Source organism: Rhamphochromis longiceps, linkage group LG23 (genome assembly GCF_057381845.1).
Source record: "Rhamphochromis longiceps isolate RC_006_pf linkage group LG23, R_longiceps_female_GT1.1, whole genome shotgun sequence".
Taxonomy (NCBI): domain Eukaryota; kingdom Metazoa; phylum Chordata; class Actinopteri; order Cichliformes; family Cichlidae; genus Rhamphochromis; species Rhamphochromis longiceps.
This window is the reverse complement of record NC_140578.1, coordinates 27,519,339-27,539,197: the sequence shown is the minus strand read 5'-3', so window position 1 is coordinate 27,539,197 and position 19,859 is coordinate 27,519,339. Positions and strand designations below refer to the sequence as shown.

At 40.2% G+C, this 19,859-nt stretch overlaps 1 protein-coding gene across 4 annotated transcripts in view; it reads left to right on the top strand.

The window, feature by feature from the left end:
* Window positions 1–19,859, top strand: part of LOC146642090 (uncharacterized) — a 56,863-nt gene that overhangs the window by 22,417 nt on the left and 14,587 nt on the right. For 3 of the 4 annotated variants that reach the window (XM_085398281.1, XM_085398279.1, XM_085398278.1), the window contains exons 1-7: window positions 1,118–1,656; window positions 12,131–12,672; window positions 15,310–15,390; window positions 15,470–15,529; window positions 17,026–17,101; window positions 19,260–19,402; window positions 19,485–19,502. In XM_085398281.1, coding sequence (XP_085254407.1) covers window positions 1,233–1,656; window positions 12,131–12,672; window positions 15,310–15,390; window positions 15,470–15,529; window positions 17,026–17,101; window positions 19,260–19,402; window positions 19,485–19,502 — 1,344 coding nt within the window. In that variant the 5' untranslated portion in view covers window positions 1,118–1,232. Of the gene's footprint in view, window positions 1–1,117; window positions 1,657–12,130; window positions 12,673–15,309; window positions 15,391–15,469; window positions 15,530–17,025; window positions 17,102–19,259; window positions 19,403–19,484; window positions 19,503–19,859 lie in introns of those variants that run through there. The other variant, XM_085398282.1, reaches the window with a different exon arrangement.

The window sequence follows — 19,859 nt, the reverse complement described above, 5'->3', positions numbered from 1 at the left end:
CCCCTAAAATAGCTAAAACTAAAAACTACTTCCAAAAACATTCAGCTTTGATATTAATGAGTTTTTTGGGTTCATTGAAAACATGGTTGTTGTTCAATAATAAAATTATTCCTCAAAAATACAACTTGCCTAATAATTCTGCACTCCCTGTATATATCTTTAAGCATTGATGGCGCCCAGGTGTTCAAACTGCCAATCCCACAGGCACTGATCCTCCTCCACACCTTCAGAGATTCAGGCTTTTGAACTGAGCGTTGATAACCGATTTTAAACACAGGTTTTGGAGAGTGATGTACCCAATCATCTGAGCTGTTGCTAAGTAACCCAATTAGCTGCACAATGTTCCTGCAATGGTTTCTTTTTAGTACCACTCACTTTTTGTCCACTGTAAATATTTCATGTTTTCTGTGTACTATTGTGAATGAAATATAGCTTAAAGAGATTTGGAAATAATTGCACAGTGACCCAGCTTTTTTTCAAGAGTCGTACATATTTTGAAAGGATTTTTGGCATCTCGGCTGCTGGAAATGACTTTAGGAGTCATTTGTTTGCTCTGAAGACACAGTTTAGTTTTCTGCAGCTGCTTAGAGTTACCATTCTTGTGCCTATGTGGTAAAAAACCAACATAAAGCCTGCAACCAGTTAGTGTAGTTTTGCGTAAAGACTCGAAGCAGCATGAAACAGCGAGCCTCGTCCTTCTAAAAATTTAAAAATAGAATTAGTAGGATCTCTGCTTAAGTTTATTAACGTAACCTGTCATTATGCTTTATTAAATTGTGGTTATAAAGTAATATTTAATATTTTCTTTGGTTAATTTACTTATTTACTTTTATTCAGTCCTGCTCACCAATAAAATGAGCTTTTCCTTTAGAGTATGAACTAAACCTTTTCTTTATGATCTGCAGTGCGTTTATGAAAACTCCATATTTCTGCAGAGGACTCATCTGTCTAGGCCGGGTGTGCCTATGTGGTAAAAAGCATGCCTGTATGCTTTCTAAGGAGACCCACAGGAGTCACGCAGGGGAGGAGTTTTAGTTTGAGGCCTTTTTTTTTTTTTTTTTTGGAGGAGTTTGCACTGGGAGCTCAGTGGGGAGGGTCCCAGAGTAGTTTTTATGCCTCTGCTTTCATTCACTGGTTGCTCAGTGGCCCTTGATCAGCCTCGATTTAACTGCTGCCCGTCTGGCTAACAGGTGGTGCTTTGAGGAATCAGCGCTGTTGCAACAGCCAGCACCATGTGGAGGAGGCTCCAGACTGCAGCGCTGCTCCTCATCCTCTGCTCCGGGAGCTTGGAGGCCTGGTTCTGGAGAACCACGGATGAAGAAACAAAGACAGAAGCGGTTACGTTTGATGCTACCACTTTAACCACTCACACTGTAGCAATGATCACCAGTACAAAGCAGGTGGAGGAAGGTGCTACTACTACTACTACCAGCAGTGTAATGATGGAGGAGGAAGGTTCTACTAAGACTGCCGCTGGTGCAAAGGTGGAGGAAGAAGAGGAGGATGACAACTTGTCCGGGGTCGGGGAAGAAATCATCAACGTGGCCACAGGCATCCGTAAGTTTGTCGAGGCGTGGGATGCGACCACGACCACCTGGACTGTTAGTGCCGGCCTGACGGAGAAGACGGAGAAGTCTGACGTGACGATGAAGCCAGGCAGGTTCTTGGGGGAGAGGGTGGAGGAAGGGTCTGGGGGTGGGGAAGGGGATGGATTTGAGTCAGACGTGACAATTAGAGGTGGCGTTTCTAAATTGAATGGCCCACCCTGTCTCCCCGCGCCCTCTGATTGGCCCGTTTGCAGACAGCCACGCCTTTTCTCGTTGCCCAACTTTTTCAACCACACCTCAGTGGAGGAGGCGGGGGCGGTCCTACAGGAGTGGGCTTGGCTCACAAAAGCAGAATGTCACCACAGCGCAGAGCTATTCCTCTGCCTCCTCCTGACTCCCAGGTGTCCATCCCCCGTCTCTAACCTGCCCTGCCGCAGCTTCTGCCACACACTGCAAGACAGCTGCTGGGCGTTCCTGGAAAACGGGCGTCTCCCAGTGGAGTGTGACCTCCTGCCTGAAAGAGCTCATGAGCCCGGGCGTCCGGTGTGCATGTCAGTTAGTAACTGGAAAGGTAACCGCGGCGGGTTAGAATGTATCCTGTGTGACGATACATTTTGAATCCGGAGCGTCTATGTGTGTTTGTTTTGGTGTCCAGCTGCATCATTGTCTTTGCCCATCACATGATTCGCTTTAAACGTGATGCATGTTTTTACCACTTTAATTTGATCATATAGAGCCCATAAAGTACTCTGGCTCATGTGACTACAGGTGCTATACATTACAGTTTCACATATATTTGACCTCCTACCATGAAACCACTGGTGGGTTTGTTTTATTAGAGGAAGATAATGACCCTCACATTTACTGGGGCTCCGGCTAATGATAATTTTTTTATTATTTTGTTGCTTGTAAGAAATTTCAATTTTCCAAATCACAGGATAAAATTATTAAATGTCTTTTTTTTTAATCCAGAACCCCAAATATATGAATTATTATAATCTAAGGCTGTAAATTCACAAGTTTTAGAAACAATCATCATCACTTTTGAAAAAATCTGGGATCAAATTACTGAAGTATAGTTAATAAAGTATTCTGTTTTGGATATTGTCACAATTAATGCACAAGAGCATTCATCATCTTTTAAAAAAATAAAAATCTGTTATATTCTTGTGCCTACATTACCCATAATGCAACATCAGTTTGTTTTAGAAGATCAGGTGTAGTAAGTAGCAACTATGTAGCTCACAGGCTCAAGCAGGGTTCAGTTCAGGCTTCACAGTCTTCACACGCCTCTTTCTGAGGTCACAAAGGGCTTTAGTCAACTTTCTTACATCCAGATTCTTATCAAAGTAAACTTTAAGTGCAGTTCCATTTGATCAGCAGTATATCAAAAATGAATGAAGGCATCATATTCACTGTAATAAATATCGAAATTCTGTTATACAGAGGACCCAGAGTACCAAAAAAAAGTTTTATCATATGATCAACTATTTGGCGGTTAGGTAATCAAGTTTGGTATGTGAGATGCTAATGTTTTTGGTATATTTTATATTTATCCAAAAACACCCCAAAACATATCTAAATGTAAATTGTAATAATTAATTATTAACCCTTTAAGACCTACCATAGAACCAAGTCCACCAGAGTTATCTTTACATTTTTACATGCGGTAGTGCCATTTTTGGGAGCATTTCAAGTTGCTATACATCAATACAACCATTATAGCCCAAACTTTAATAATATGTATGCATTAAGTGCATAATAACTACACAAATTGCAAAAAAGTGCAGTAAACTACAAAAAAATTGAAAATCTTTTTTCTTTTTTTTTCTTTTTTTTCACATATATTTCTAGTTAGCAAAATTTAAGATGGCTTGTCTCTCAAAACTGTAAACACAAAAAAGTTGCACAAAAAAGTTTCCAACAACAGGAAATTTATTTTGAGTGTCTTCATAGCTTTATTTTTGAGATACACCAATGTTTATATACTGCAAGAAAAACGAAGAAAAAATATTATAATGCAAATTTGCCAAAAAACAGCATGTGCATCAAAATAAACTGTTTCCAGCAGTGCAATTTGAGTTCTAAGCATCCCAGAAACTATAAATAAAAGCATAAACTCAAACATGACTTTTAAAAACACCAGTGTAGGCTTATAAGGCCCCGAAAGTAAAAAACTACATTTCTGCGAAAATGACGTCACTTCCGGTTTCAGGCAGGTAATGGCGGACATGCAATAGTTCGCGCTGACGTCTGTTCCAACATAGGAAGTGTTATGAATAGCTGATCAGATCAGCAAAGCGTGTTTCTGGAATATTATGTTTTTGTTGCTGCAAGTGCTTTTTATGCAATTTTTGCAAAGCTATATGTGGAAGGAAACCGTGACCTAGGACAAGCTGATGGCATAAGATATAAGTACAACTCCTCCAGTTTCAAAGGTTTTTTTGCAGTTTGCAAAGAAAATTATTGCGCTAGCTTACGTGGTTCCAGTTCTACAGGGATTTAAAAATAGTTACGCAAAACGGAGCATGCCCGCTCCGACCAGTTTTAAAGGGTTAATATACTGGTAAAAATCAACTGAGAAACTACCAACACACATAAGTTATGTATACACTGTCATATAGCTGACACGTGTTGCCTACATAATTTAAAAATATAGATGATTATCTTTATTTTTCATTTTCTAATTTTTAATGTATTATTTTATTTAGGCGGTTTTGGTCCTCTGTATTTTAAAGTCAGAAAAAAGCTTGCAATTTGGAAGATGGGTTTGATTAATGTTAAATACACACTTTTTGTAAATCAATGGTCAAAACATGCAAAAACATTGATGTTGGAACTGCTGAAGTTGCTGTGGTGTCACTTTCTCCCCTGACGCATGATAAAACACCTGAGTTCACGCCGTTGTCGCCAGGCTGCACGCAGCAGTTCATGTTGTTGTCTTGTCTCCTGCAAACGAGGCATTTTTAATGTGTAGAGTCAGTAGCAGTCAGCAGCAGCATGCCTGCTAGTTGTTTGATGGTAGCTGCATCTTTTTTATGACACTTAAATCTATTCTGGTCATGTTAGATGTTTATAGTGTAAACTAGAAATCATATATACATTAGGTTAGAAACTTTTGCAGTGAAACCCTGACAAATATATCAGAGGCTCTTGTTCAGCCTTTTAATGCCTTAATAAATTTAACAGCACACGTCATTGGCTGGACATTCCTGGGGTTTTTTAAATTAAAACTTTGACCTCTGCCACATGAAAACCTTCTTCATCGTGTGTTTCCCACGAGAATGCTTACTGCAAATGTTTGAATGACCTTTACAACAACTTGTGGCTTTAAAACACCAACACAGCTATGTTTCACCCCACAGCAGACTCCTGAATCTGCACTGCAGTACGTTTTGGAGACTTTGGTGTATGCATGCAGCCAAGCTTTTGCACTGTTTTTGCTCGGGGTGTACGGGTTATAACACGTCCCTGTGGTTGTCAGTCAAACTGTTTATTGCCTGTGATTTTCCAAACACCTGCACAAGGGATGACAAAAGGGTTAAGGGAGCCTACATTTGATCAAAAACACTCAGTATACGCTCTCAGTCGTGATGTTGTCTTTACATTTAGATGTAGGTTGGTTTCTCACAGTAGGCAGTAATCATTCTATTCCTCCCATCACATCCTACTCCTGCATGCCAGCCATGCTTTTCTGTCTCGAGTTATCGTGTCATCATTTCTATTCAGCTGGTGTGTTAGGTTTACAGATGGATGGCGTTTTATAGTTTCCCAGATGGAGAGGAAACAATCAGGCTGTCTGTGGTGGCAGTGGCGGTGGAAGTGGGGAGAAGCTTGTGGAAGGTATTTTTGATAACCGCTGTGGGTGGGAAAATGGTCTGCTCCGAGAGATTGAGTGTGACGATTGTGCGGTCGGTTTGGGTGAAAGGGCGGCGGTCTTGCGGTCGGTAACAAGAGAGCGTTGTGATGGGATGAGACGGGGAGGCTTGCAGTCTCTGCCAGGAGGGCAGAGGGCACGACAGTCACCCACCCTTTCACCCAGTCACACTTGATGGAATGCAGTCGAGTGTTTGGGACACCATTAGAAGATGAGCAGAGATTCAAAATGAGGCACAAGTATAAGAAAGCCTTTTATGTGAGTGGGGAAATACTGGGTCTTCAACTTGGAAGCAATTTAAATGCATTTTGGACCATTTATGTGTCATTTATAGTGTCTCAAACAGACACTGAGTCACTTCCATTTGTTTAAAGTTTTTCCAGCTGATGCTGAGGTTCAAGAGGCCACGCCCACCCTGGAGGGCCTCTGGGTTCTCCTGCTGCATGGTTAGTGCTCAGTTAGGACTCAGGTATAAAAAAAAGAGACGGCAGTTTAATGAGCTGGTTGTGAGCTGCTTGTTTATCATTATTTCTCATTTGCTGCTGATTGGTTCCCTTATTAGTTCCTAAAAAAACACAAACTGTGAAAGCAAGGTTGTCAGCCTGTCTTCAGCCCATAAAAATAAAAAGTAGTGCCACCAGCAGCCCAAGCTTTAAGCTTTCAACATCACTGAAAAGCAAAGCAAAAAACTTTTAAGTGGCCTGAAAGATCAGTCTTTGCTATTTGCTTTCACGCTGTTGGCGACCAGCTGAAGAATACAACAAATTGACAGATGACTTGGCAGTAAATACATTAGAGAAAGGGTGTCAAACATAAGGCCCGGGGGTCAAAATCGTCCCGGCAAAGACTCCCCTCATGTAATTAACCATTAAATGACAGATAATGCATAAAAATGTTTTGAACTTTTTTTTTTTTTTTTATATTAACAAAAAAACCTTGGAGTGTTGGAGCCTGTTAGAGAAGGAAACTGGAAACAGTCTGCAGGTAACTGTTAGAAGCAACAAGCTCTCAAAAACGTATTAGAGCAGTTTGCTTTATCAAATTATATTTTCTCAGTTTTCATATCTGTTTTGTAATAATTCCCTAGCTTTGCCTTCCAGCACAGTGTTTTTCTGCACTTTTTCCTCTTTTTAAAAGTCAGATTTGGTGCTTTTACTGAATCCAGTTTTCAGTACATTCATTCTGTGAGTAATTAATTTTTGCCCTACTTCATGCATGTAACACATGTATCACGACAGCAACGGTTAAGGTTTGACCCTGTAGCAGATTGGAGAGTAAGAGAGCTAGCACAGACTTAAAATATAAAAACTGGGCTTTAGACACATTGAAATATGGTCCTGTTAGCAAAACGGATGATGAAGTAAATCATGCATTTCGACATGTGCTGCAGGCTAAATTTATGAACCAGTGCTACCTGTCACCGTTCATACTTCTCAAATTCTTCACATAGACAAATTTGTTTTGGAGGGCAGCCAAAAACCCGAGCTTTTCAGCTCTTCTGCCTCTTCGAGGAGCAAGATGTGAACAAAAAGAAGAATCCAGCTGATGTCATCTGAGCTGCACCGATCCCCCCTCAATCAACTTTAATTGGCGCTGGGCTCTGGGCTCATTCAGACGTGGATTAGAGTCTGAGCGGGGATCAGAGGCTGGGTGAAGGTGTCACAGGCTCCATTTGAAGTGTTAACTGATGCCACAGACGAGACTCAGTGCAATTAACAGCCCGAGTCTCAGGCCAGCTGTGTGAATGAAGTGTTTGTTGTGTTTTACGATAAAGAGTCCTGGATTTTATTCTTACCCACGTCCTCAATTCTCCAAATCAAGACCTGCAGATTTCTGCTGCAGATATATTAAGATCTGCTTTGGGAATACCAGGACAATGGCATAATATTCCTCATGCAAAACACTGAAATTACTGAAATTGTTCAGACACAGTAGATGCTTTGGTGTAGTTATTGAAGGCAGATTGAGTTGCTTTTGCAAGTAAAGGACATTTCAGGTCAAGCAGAAGAATGAGGGTGTAGTTTCCTACATTTTTCTCTATTTTAGGCCACTTTAACCATCACATGCTTGCATTACTTTGCCCGTTGTACTTTGTAATTTAAGCACACAGTGTGGTTACATTGACTGCAGTAACACTCAGGCTTAGGCGCAGATTTTACAGGATAGTATAAACTCTTCTTATGCTCCCCCTCCAGGATGAGGGAAGGTCTCTGCACTGCTAACCCTCTGGAGGAGTTCATTAGTTGCACTGTGACATTTCTGCATGTTTTAACTGCCGCGTTGAGTCAGTTCGGGCTGCTGGCCCGTCCACTTTGTCCCATTAACAGTCCCTCATGGTCCATTTTCCCATGGACAGTTGCCGTGCATTTCCTCCCTCCCGCCCTCTGTCTGTCCATCTGTCAGTCCATGCCTCTTCTCATTGCCTGTGTCTTTTTCTTCACACGCTAAAACAGGCAGGCGTCGGATTTCTCTGGAGTTACATGTTAGAAAATACACACATGGCACCCCAGTAATCCCCTGTAACTGAGAACATGAGGTCATTAAGGCCGCGAAACACTGATGTGGGCTGTTCTTGCATACAATGGGGACTGTTAGCGTGAAGAAAGGAGGTCAGAAATGAGCTTTCTGTGATTGGTTTCAACAAAAAAAAATCAGTATTTCATTATTCGACGGTGTCCCATGCAGAGATCTGAGCTGATGTCTTAAGAGCATAAAAAACAATTTGAACAGCTTAACGTGAGGAGTTCCTTCATGAACATAATTTACTGTCCAATTTGCAACAGTTCTGCTCATTGCACACGCCAAATTTCTGTGGTTTTAGCTTTGTTTGTTTGTCATTATAACTTATATAAAATAGGCGGGGTTTCACTTCCTTAAATGCACAAATCAAAATGTAGCAACATTTGGATCAAACTTTGTTTTTTTCTTTGCCAATCCAATGAAACTGCATTTTTTTCATGTTTTTGATAAACTCAAAGTTACGTTTTATATATATTATGACAAACACCATTCACTTAGCACACCTTAAACACACTAAGGTGTGCTAAGTGGCATAGATTCAAGAAGGTTCTGGAAACATTCCTCACAGATTTTGGTCCATATGGACATGTGCTGCATGTCAAAGTGCCACGGACACACGATCACATCCACAATGGAAAATCTTCTGTTCCACTACATTCCAAAAGTTGCTCTATTGGACTAAAATCTGGTGACTGTGGAGGCCGTTTGAGTACAGTGAACTTATTGCCATGTTCAAGAAACCAGTTTGAGATGATCTGAGCTTTGTGACATGGCGTGCTATCCTCAGAAGATGGTACACTGTGGTCATAAAGTGATGGACATGGTCAGTAACAACACTCCGGTAGGCTGTGGTGTTTAAACAATGCTCAGCTGGTACTAAGGAGCCCACAGTGTGCCAAGGCAATATCCCTCATATTATCACACCAACAGCAGCCTGAACTGTTGATATAAGGCAGTATGGAGCCATGCTTTCATATCGTTTGAGCCAACTTCTCACCCTCCTATTAGACGTTGCTGCAAAACTCAGACAGGCAATGACTTTCCAATCTTCTGTTGTCTGGTTTTGGTGAGTCAGTGTGAATTGTAGCCTGAGTTTCCTGCTCTTAGTGGTCAAGAGTGGTCTTCTGCTGCTGTAGTCCATCTGCTTCAAGACTGGACATGTTGTGCATTCAGAGATGCTCTTCTGCATTGCTTGGTTGTAACGGTTAATGTTGCCTTCACATTTTTTACCCAGACAACTGCCACTCAGTGTGGATCAGCAGTTTCTGAAATAGTCTCAAATGAATAACCGTGTCACATACAGAGTCACTTAAAATCACCTTGCATCATCATTCTGATGCTCAGTTTCAACTTCAGCAGGTAGTCTTGACCATGTCTACATGCCTAAATGCATCAAGATGTTGTCGTGTGAGCAGTTGATCAGGTGTACCTAATAAAGTGTATAATAAGGATAATTCTGGGCATATATGATAACTATTCCGTTATTAAATGGAAAAACAAATACTAAAGTTGGGGAAGAAAGACACTGGAGATAAATGCTGTGCAGGTTATTTTATCCTCTTGATGCTATGACATATAAAACAAAGTTTAACATTCTTCCAGTGCAAATTTATGCCTGTAGAATTTAATGAACATGTCTTACACATGGAGACTCCTTTCCCTCAGCTCAGCTCTTAGTATTGAAACTATGTCAAACTGCACTGTCCCTTTTTAATAAGTAATTAAATATATCTATTGCTTTATACATAATATTTTGTGCTTTATGAAATCAAAACATGTTTAAAAGTTTTTTACAATGTCTGAAGAGGTAAAACAATATAAAATCCTGCCAGGAAAAACTCTAAAAATAAGCATGTTTCTTATTCCCTGCATTCTCACAGGAAAGAAACAGAAATAAATTAAAAGCCTGAGACTAGATTGCAGCCCAGATAAAAAAATTAGAAAACTTTGCGTAATTGTTATGTAATGGTCTTGTAACCACAGTGCTAATGGCTTGCTGGCAGACATTAGCCTCCCTCATGGGAGACTTCGCTGTTACTGGGCTGTAGAGTTGGGTTAGTGGGAGAACTGTGGTAAAACCAGACAGCTTCCAGATGTGAACATGTATGGAATTAGAGTAGGGGCCTCCCTTGAGAAATTCATTTTCAGTCTACCATTTTTGATTAACTGTAAGTTCACATTTATGCTGTCGTTTGTCATTTTCTGAAACTGCATAAATATATACCACTATATGGTTTAGCTCACACAACAGCTGCAGCAGCTGTGCTGCCTTGAGAAGAACCAATAGCAGGTGCCTTCACTGAGAAGCCCTCCACCCTGCCGATCTCAAGCTCCAGTTGGATCAAATCCTATAATCCCAGAGGAGCCAGGTTTCTTGTAGCTGCTGCGCAGGTCGAGAGAGTTTACAGGCTGACAGCAGTTAGTTATGATCTGGTTGTCCTGTTACTATCCATCACAGCAGCATAAGCAGGTGGAAGGCAAACAAACCCCCCAAAGGGAAAAATAAGGTGGCTTAAATGGCATTAAATATTGACCACACGTGAACATATAAAATTCCCATCACTAAGAAATGTGGGAGACCCCCACTACTGATGACCTCTGTACGCCTTTAATGCACAGATTCCACTTGTGCAATGGCAAGCCTCAAACCCTATCCTGGTCAAAAAAAATGCTGCTTCTCCCCTGTGAGGCTGATTTATGAGAATCTGCTGCTTCTCATTTCCCTTTTGGGCTATTTTAGTCTGTGGGAATTGAAACTCAAGCAGTTTTTCCACTAATGTGCCCCACTATTGAAGTCTCAGAGTGTGTCCTATGCCTTGTAGCCATGTTTTTTTTGGGAAAGTTTTGTTCTTAAATCACCCTCATTGCTGAATTTGGGATCTGTGGTTTTAGCATGTGACCTGCAGTGTCAGTGCACTTTTCGGTTTGTTGTTCCAGACATGGGATCTTCAAGGGTCACTTCAGTTAGCAGCTACTTTTGCAGCAGACTCGTAACTCTATGAATCTTGCAGTGAAAAGCACTTGTGAAATTTATGCCTCCTCACCCAGTAAAATCCAGTGTTAGAAAACATTCAAACACCTTTAACGTGCCACAAGTATTTGAGTTTGCCCACTTTTAGCATTTAAAAATGGGCAACTGTGTAAAAAATGACTAGAATAACTTTACAATAACTTTTTTTAAGTCCTTGAATTTAATCTGAATCACATCTTGATTATTTGATTTACTTTAGTGTGGTGGTGTACAGAAGCAAAATTGCAAAACAAGTTGCCATTGTCCAAAAACCTGATTGTATACATTGGTTTAAGACCAAAGCTGACACACTCAGGAAATAACCAACAAGAACTAGTGAAAAACGGTGTCAAGTAAGTGTAAGGAAAAGCTTTCATTTTGAAAGTAAAGGGTTTCCTTTTCTGTCTTTATAGTTTAACTACTGCTTAGTAGTAGTAGTAGTAGCTGAGTGTTTTCAAACAAGCTGGTCTTATCTATGCAAGCTAGCAAACTGTGGCTGTGGCTGTTTGCTAGCAACCAAAGCAATCGCAAAGACTTTTTCAGTGCAGCACCATGTACCTCTGTGCAACCAATTTCACCTAGCACCTGCTATCAGCCTGTCAGGGAATACACATTTTCTCTAGTTCCATCAGATTCAGCAGATGTTTACATGTTTATGTAATAGCCTTTTATAATGGACATAGTAAACATGCTATGCTAGTGGCAGCTTTGAGGAGCACAGCTCGTTAGGTTGAGTTTTTTTTGCCCTCGCCATCTTGCTGTCTTGAAACACGACGCTGCTTGGGATGACTATAGGTCATTTTATTGGCCTTTACAAAGGATGCAGGTTAAAATGACTTTCCAGTGGTTTCACTTTGTAGACCAAGAGGCTACATCTATACGTCTTATAAACCCTTCAACGTGTAATTCTACTGCACAAAGATAATACTGCATCAGTACTATCGGTTCAGTCCCACATATGAGAGTGTAATACTAATTACACTGGCTGGTTTGTGAGTTTTTATGTACATTTTTCTTCTTATGAAGGATTTTTACTTGTTACTCAACAACATAAATGTCACCCAACTGATATAAACCATTGAAAACATTTTTTTTCAATGGTTGGCAACTGAAAGTCAATTTTCTCTTTTATTTGTGTGCACTAAGTTTTAACTTCCTGTCTCCTCCCTCTCACAGAAGTGAGCGGCATCTCTTTACTCCAGCTGATTGGAGAACCTCCACTAGAAGAGTTCACCACCACCTATGGGCCAAATGGGGAGCCTGCCTATCGGTTCACTCCTTCGGTGGTCCCGGGCCAGCGAGCCCTGGTCCATGTCCCCAGCCCTTTCTACCGCCACTTCTCCCTCCTCTTCCATGTCAAGCCCTCCACTCCTGCCGCCTCCATCCTTTTCTCCATCACAGATGCCACCCAGAAGCTCATGTATGTTGCTGTCAAGCTCAGCGCGGTGAAGGCTGGCCGTCAGAAGGTTCAGTTTTTCTACACCGAGCCCGACTCTGAGGCTTCGTACGAGGCTGCCAGCTTTGAGGTGCCGAGCATGGTGGACACCTGGAGTCGCTTCTCGCTGTCAGTCATGGAGGAGCAGGTGGCCTTCTACCATGGCTGCGACTCTGAGCCACAGGTGGTGAAGTTTGAGCGCTCGCCGGATCCCATGGATCTCGACCCTGCATCAGTACTCTTTGTGGGTCACGCGGGAAGAGCTGACAATGGCAAGTTCCTGGTAAGTGGATCCACAGATTTGATGTTCCTTGGTGATTGCCAGATGATAACCAACCTGTAGGCCTTTGTGACTGGGACTTCAGCAATCATTTACTTTGGGACTGCCAGCAACCAGTCCAGAAATATTCATCTTTCCGTCTTGGCTTTTGGTTGTTAGATGGTCACTGACCGGTCCCTGGGCCTGTGTGACTGGGCCTTATTCCCCTGATCTCACACCGTCACCATGATTCTGTCATGTCAAAAATGGCAGCCAAGTTAACATCACATGGTTAATGGTCACATGTCTCAAAAATCTTAGTGGGTTGAGTAGTAATAATGACAACATCATATTTTTTAAAGGTTACATGAAGTCCAAAAATGCATGAAGAAGATTTCAAGTATTTGAAAGTTTTAACTGATGCTGCTCTTACTCAGGTCTGCTTTGAAACACAGCTGATAGATTCTTAACATGGTTTTTACTGAACGCTGCTTAGTGATTAAAAGAAATAAGTAATAACAATAAAACAGTATCTGTATGTGTTACTTTGTAGCTCATGCAGTTTTAGCATGATTATTAATTTTGTTCATTGGGTATAAAAGACTAGAGGGTGACTCATCCAAGCTGCGGCTTAGCCTGCCTACAGCGGCTCATCTTGTTTGTAGATTGGACTGGATCACTTTACCTGATCCTGTGAGTGGAAGTATTGACCTACAGTCATCCATTTACCCTGCAAAATCCACTCCTGGAAAATGACTTTTGCATTTACTCAAAGCTTTTGAGAAGAGCAAGTTGTAAATTAAAAAATGAGCCAGGTCAAAGGTCACCAGTGACCATTATTCTTTTGGAAGGATCCTTTCAGCAGAACTTGGTTGACAAAAATTGCATTTTTAAGATTTCAAAATAATTCATATACAGTTACACGTACATTTACATATATGCTGCAGACAGGAAACGCTCATGGCTAATTCAGCATACTTTCAGTTGCTCCAACACACAAATAAATGTGCTAAAATAAAGACGCCAGAAAAGATTTCTTCTTTATGTGTTGAGGATTTGATCACTATCAATATTTAGGAAATATGAAAGTTTAACGCATTAAGAATTGGACAAACCAACATGATGGCACTCATCTCAGTAATAAGCATAAAGCTACAGCAATGCTATAAAACGGGAAAGAGAAATTATCACTTTTAAACAGTTTTTAACAGTTTTTGTTTTATACAACAGTGTGGTGCAAAAGAATGAGACGCCTGTTTTGTACGCATAATCTCCAGGGTACCAGCAGAGGAAATGCTAAAGAGATGTTTCACAGTTCTGACAGGAAAAAATGAAAAACAGCAACAAATCCTCCTCCAGAGGTATCTGGGAGTCTGTTCTTTCTTGTCTGTGACGTCGCCCTGCGGCACTCCGTCCAGGGTTTGTGTCATTAACAATAAGGAGGTAGTGCCACCTTTAACCTCTGAGACAGGGACTCTGGTGATCATATGACTCTCTTTGAAGTGGAGAACTGTGGAAGAAATTAAGATGGCTGCAGTTAAAGCTCATAAAATTTGCATGCTTCTGATCAGAGGTGTGGACTCAAGTCACATGACTTGGACTCGAGTCAGACTTGAGTCATTAATTTTATGACTTTAGACTTGACTTGAAAAAATGTTCTAAGACTTGTGACTTGACTTGGACTTTTACACCAATGACCTGGGACTTGAATTGGACTTTAACCGGTTTACTTGAAAAGACTTGATATTTCACCCCAAATATAAAATTTAACATACATATTATATAGAAAGTGTGCACCATTAATTCAATTCATTGATTTATTTATTCAAACCACACTCCGTACGTATGTGTGCGTGAGCTGTAGCACAGTCAATCAAATTAACCAGATTAAAAAAAAAAAAAAAAACGCTCAAAAATGCTGCAAGGAGTTATTTTTTTCAGGTACATAAACTATGAAGTAGTCAACAAAAAACCGAACTGCAATATGCAAAACATGCAAGAAGAGAATCACAGACAGAGATGGAACAACTTCCAACTTTCTCCGACAGTTGAAGTTGCATAAAGAACGGTAGGTGGTGCTTCTCTCTTGCTACGATGAGATCATGACTTCATCTAACAAGCAAATCTTGTCCAGGCTACGTTGGTGATACAGTTTTTTTTAATGTGTATGATTTTTTTGTCATGCGATTTTAAAGCCGGCCCTACAACCGCATCCAAGAATAACATGCAGCTTATCTCAGAACTGTCGGTGAAAATTATTCTTGGAGCTAAGTTTAATTGAGCTGCATTTTAAAGAGGTGCAATTTCACAATTTGTGTATATTTTCTAAGTTCACTATTTCGTTGAGGAAAACACAGATTTTAAAATCACATGGTCTAATATTTACATTTAGCATAACTACAACATTCTTTTTTCGTTTTTTTTTTTTTTTTTAAAGACTCGAAAGGACTTGAAATTCAAAGTTTCAGACTTGTGACTTGACTCGGACTTTTACACCAGTGACTTGAGACTCGACTCTGACTTGCCTGACATTACTTGAGCCTTGACTTGTGACTTGAGGATAAAGACTTGAGACTTACTTGAGACTTGCAAAACAATGACTTGGTCCCACCTCTGCTTCTGATAATACCTATGGTGGGATTCACTGTCTGTGTGTTTTAGGGTGACATGGCAGACCTGAGACTGGTGGGAAACCCTCGGTCAGCTGAGCGTTTATGCGACTATGAGGACGACTCTGACACTGTGAGTTCTTGTGTTTCCAATATTCCAGTCAAACCACCAGAAGGCTTTTGTGAAACACAGTTTTTTCTCTGTATCGCAGGGCTCTGGTGACTATGGCAGCGGCAACGGCGAGAGGAGGCAGATGGGAGGCAGCGTGAAGGTCTGTATGAGCTTTGTGGATGTCTTATATGAACATACAAGAGTGATTTACAGTCTCTGAAATCATCTCAGCTCGAGATGTATTTCAAGAGGAACAGCAGGGCCTAGTTGCATTATGGGAATTGTAGGCATTGAATTGCTTATTAATGGCTTTCTGGAGGTCTCTCAAAGTTTTCTTTAGACATTAGCTACTTTTTAACAGACCATTATCAGAGGAAACTTTTTTATTTGTTAAGCCATGTAACACTATGAATCATTCAAGCTTATAAAAAGGCGCCTAACTGAAGGGATGAACCAGTGTTTTGTCTATACATAACAGACAACAACAACAAAAAATTTAATTTGTATCTTTAGTCGTTGCTACCAGCCTGTCGCAAAAACATATCATTTGTTCCCATTTCTTTAGTTAAATCTATAAAAAACTCCAAAGATAACAGTTTCACAGACATAAACTAGTATTTATTTTTCTTGTAACGACTAAATGATTCCCAAAGAGCTATTAGCTCAGTACATCCTTAAAAAATCTGAGGAAAATGGACAATTGGAGGACAAAAAGAGAAGTGGCAGCCCCAAAAAGATACCTGCAGCAGATGAACAGTATCTGAAAGTCAAGTCCTTAAGAAACCGTTCACTGAAGCATCATCAGAGATGGTCTCAGTGAAAAGGTGGCTGTCAAGACGCTTTTCTTGATAAGGAGAAAAGGCTGAGGTATGAAAATTACACTGGACTGGACTGAAAATCAGTGGAGACAGGTTTGATGGAGTGATGAACCCAAATTTCAGTTTTTGATTTTGATTCGTCAGTATGTACGGGGCAGGTTGGAGGGAGGTGCAACACTGAGTGTCTACAGTCATCATCGAGCTGCATCTCAGCCAGTGGTGTTGGAGATCTTTGTCAGAACTGATGAATTACAAACACAGAAAAGTGCCATCAGAGTTTGAGCCACCATGCAATACCATCTGAAAAGAGTCTGATTGACAAAAGCTTAATTTTTCAGCATGACAGTGATCCCAAACACACTGCCAATGCAGTAAAAGCACACTCACTGCCCCCAAGAGTTTCCAAATGTGGAGCGATCATTTGGCTTAACATTATTTAGTAGTAGTTTTTGTTTTTAATTTATGGATCTCTTTCAGTTAAATCTTTTGCAGTGAAATATTTTTACACTAGGATCCTTTATATATATGGGAGACCATAGAGAATATGAAAAACAGTTGGATGAACTTAAAAAACACACATATCCCAAAACATCATTAATACATCAGCTGGTAACACACTGCTCCCTAGTGGTGAACATTTCATTTAAACTTTCAATTTCAACTGAATGCAAATTATCTGCTTTCCACCACCTGGTGGAAGTATTTGTCTGCTCTTGTGCACAAATATTGTCTGAAAATTACATATAAATGTAGATGTACATGTGATGTGGTTGCATTCCATTATGTGAATTTCCAGATGTTTTAAACTGTTGTATTTGTGTCCCGTTCCCCCCCACAGACCACCCCTCCACCTTTCCGTCCACTGCCTGAACCTCCGCTGATTTCCTCACACATAAACACACTCGCACAAACAGGTAAAGAGAAAGTGTGTTAATTTGTAACTAAAGAGCTTAAGCGTGCTCTTCCAGGACTCTCAGCATGTCACTGCGCTGTATAAATGTGTAATGGAAGTTTTTAAATCATGCAGCAGGCGCTGCCAAAGAAACATCATGTAGACATTTTTAAGCCAGAAAAGTTTACGTCAGGTTGCCTGTCTGGACCCATGTGAGGAGATTGCTGCAAGGAGTGTGTATGACTAGAAGTTCTTTAGCTCCCTCTAGTGGATGATAAAAGAAGTAATTTCTCTTTGAGTGAGTTGCTCGTGAAATAGGACCGTTCCTTTCTCCGTCACGCCACAAACATGTTTCATGAGTTCTCCGAGCAGCAGGTAAAGGTATGTTTGTGTTCAGATGTCTGGTATCAGCCCTCCGTGGAGTACAGCAGGCAGGACTTCAGCAAGCCTGGATTATTAGGCTCAAGAGGTGGGTCGCAGGGGGCAAAAGGGTCCTGATAACGGCTGGCAGCACATCAGATTAGGATCATGTCCTAATCAATCTGTGGCCTTCCTATCACAGTAAAGAAGGAGCGCTCTGGCTGTTGCTGCTTTCTCATTCTGCTCAGTGTATGGGTGGAGGTTGATTGAACGTCAGCATCCACTCAGCAGGCTTCAATGCGATGGTGTCTTAGTTTTGTCCCCAAGAGAGCAAATCTTGATGATTACTGAAGTAGCTGACTACTTACTACTGAAATTTGTAGCACAACATCCAACATTATTTCTACTTGTAGTGCTACTCTGAATAGTCCTCAGGAACTCTGTTTAATCAGATTGGCTTAAATTAAAATCACAGGATGGTAGAAATGACATTTTAAAGGTATAATCTTTATTAAAATCTCTGTTCCAGTCAACTTTGGTGCAAAACATAATATAATAACTTACCTTTAATGCTCTATCGGACATTTCTTGAGTAAAACGTTCTGTTGTATAAGTGACGATGGGCAACGCTCAAATTCAAATTTCAAATTCAAATTTTATTTGTCACGTACACAGTCATACACAGTACGATATGTAGTGAAATGCTTGGACAACTGCTCGTGACCTAGAGAAAACAAAAAAGGAAAAGGCTATGAATAAGATGAATAAGATCATGGAGGTCCAACACTGACAAAATAATGAATGAATGAATAAATGGCTCAAAAAAGTGCCATATACCTTAAATATAAAAATACATAAAATAAGATGAAAATTGGTGTTTCAGATTTTATGTTTTTCATTAATGGTGTTATTTCCTCCTTTTTTTTTTTTTTGCTCATTTTTTATTTATTTATTTATTTTTATTTATTCATTCCATTCTCCTATTTGAACTTTTTTTTTTACTTTCTATTTCCTGTTTTTTCCTCTTATTTATTCTCGTGTGTTTTTTATTTGACTGTTGACTTATTTATTTATGTTCCTGTTTTTACTTCATTTTCACTCATTTTATTTAATATTTACTAATTTTGTTAGTCCACAAACAAAACTACTGTAACTTTTTATTGTGAAGCAGAAGCAACTAAACCTACTAGTTTAAATACAAAAAACAGTAAAACATGCATGTTCTGCCTCTCGTGACCTGTTTGGGCTCATAAAGACATTTTCACTCCAGCCGTCACCAACAATAGAAAACCAACGTTAATTGTAAGCAGCGCTAATGTGTCTGCTTTAATATTTGTCTCTTTTTTGTCTTTACCAAAAGCAAACTTACAGATCAACATGGTTTTATTTATTTATCTATTTATTTATGGTGGACCTGTTAAGTTAAATATAAAACCCTGAAGAAACGATACAGCTAACCTTGAAATGAGAAGCAAGAATTCCTGCTTCCCTCTATAGGACTGATTTCTAAAAATAAAATTGGCCTTATTTGCAGAGAAAAATAAATAGAAGGCAATTTCATTAAAGACATTTTTTGGCTTTTGCTTTGGCATCTTCTGTGCTTTCATTTTGTGATTATTGCAGTTCCAATTTCACATTTTGCTTTGGGTGATGGTGAAGGACTGTTTGCTGGATCAGCGTGCTTGACATCCATATGCTATATAAGAGCAGATGATGCATTGATAGTTGCTGGTCTTACATTTACACATATTACATTTGTATTTAAGCATTCTTGTCCTGCGGCACAGTCTAGATGTTCCTAACTTGCTAAATTACTTCAGGTACAATCGGTGCTAAAGGTGAAAAAGGAGACAGAGGAGAGAAAGGCTCAAAGGGGGACCAGGGCCCTGTAGGAGCGAAGGGAGATTCAGGTGTCAGCTCTGGCTCTGGTTTCTCTGCACAGGGTGGAGTCCAAGGACAGAAGGTAAGACACCACTTTGTGTCTGTGAGTGTGTTTTTAGTGATCGTATGGCTGATGCACTCAACTGTTTCTTCCTGCTTTTCAGGGTGAAAAAGGTGAAAAGGTATGTAAAGTGTCTGTCCATGTACTCATACACATGCAGTTTGGCTTTTATACATAATGAGCTAAACAAAAATAAGGAGGTCAGCATGTGTACAAATAATCCCTGCAATGCAGAAGCTCAGGATTCAGAAAACTCTAAAATCTCAGTCTCAGAGCCATGAGTTTTGTTTTTCGCACTCGGCTCTGTCCGGTGTCACATATAGTTGAAAAGATGGCCTTATAGGGGGAGGAGCTAAAACTATTTTGAGTTCTGAATCATTGAAGGCTACTCTGGTCGAATCAAGGAATAAAAACATGTTGGAGATGAGCAGAAAGGCTCATGTCAGAATGAATGAATTGAAGCACAAGAGCAGAAATG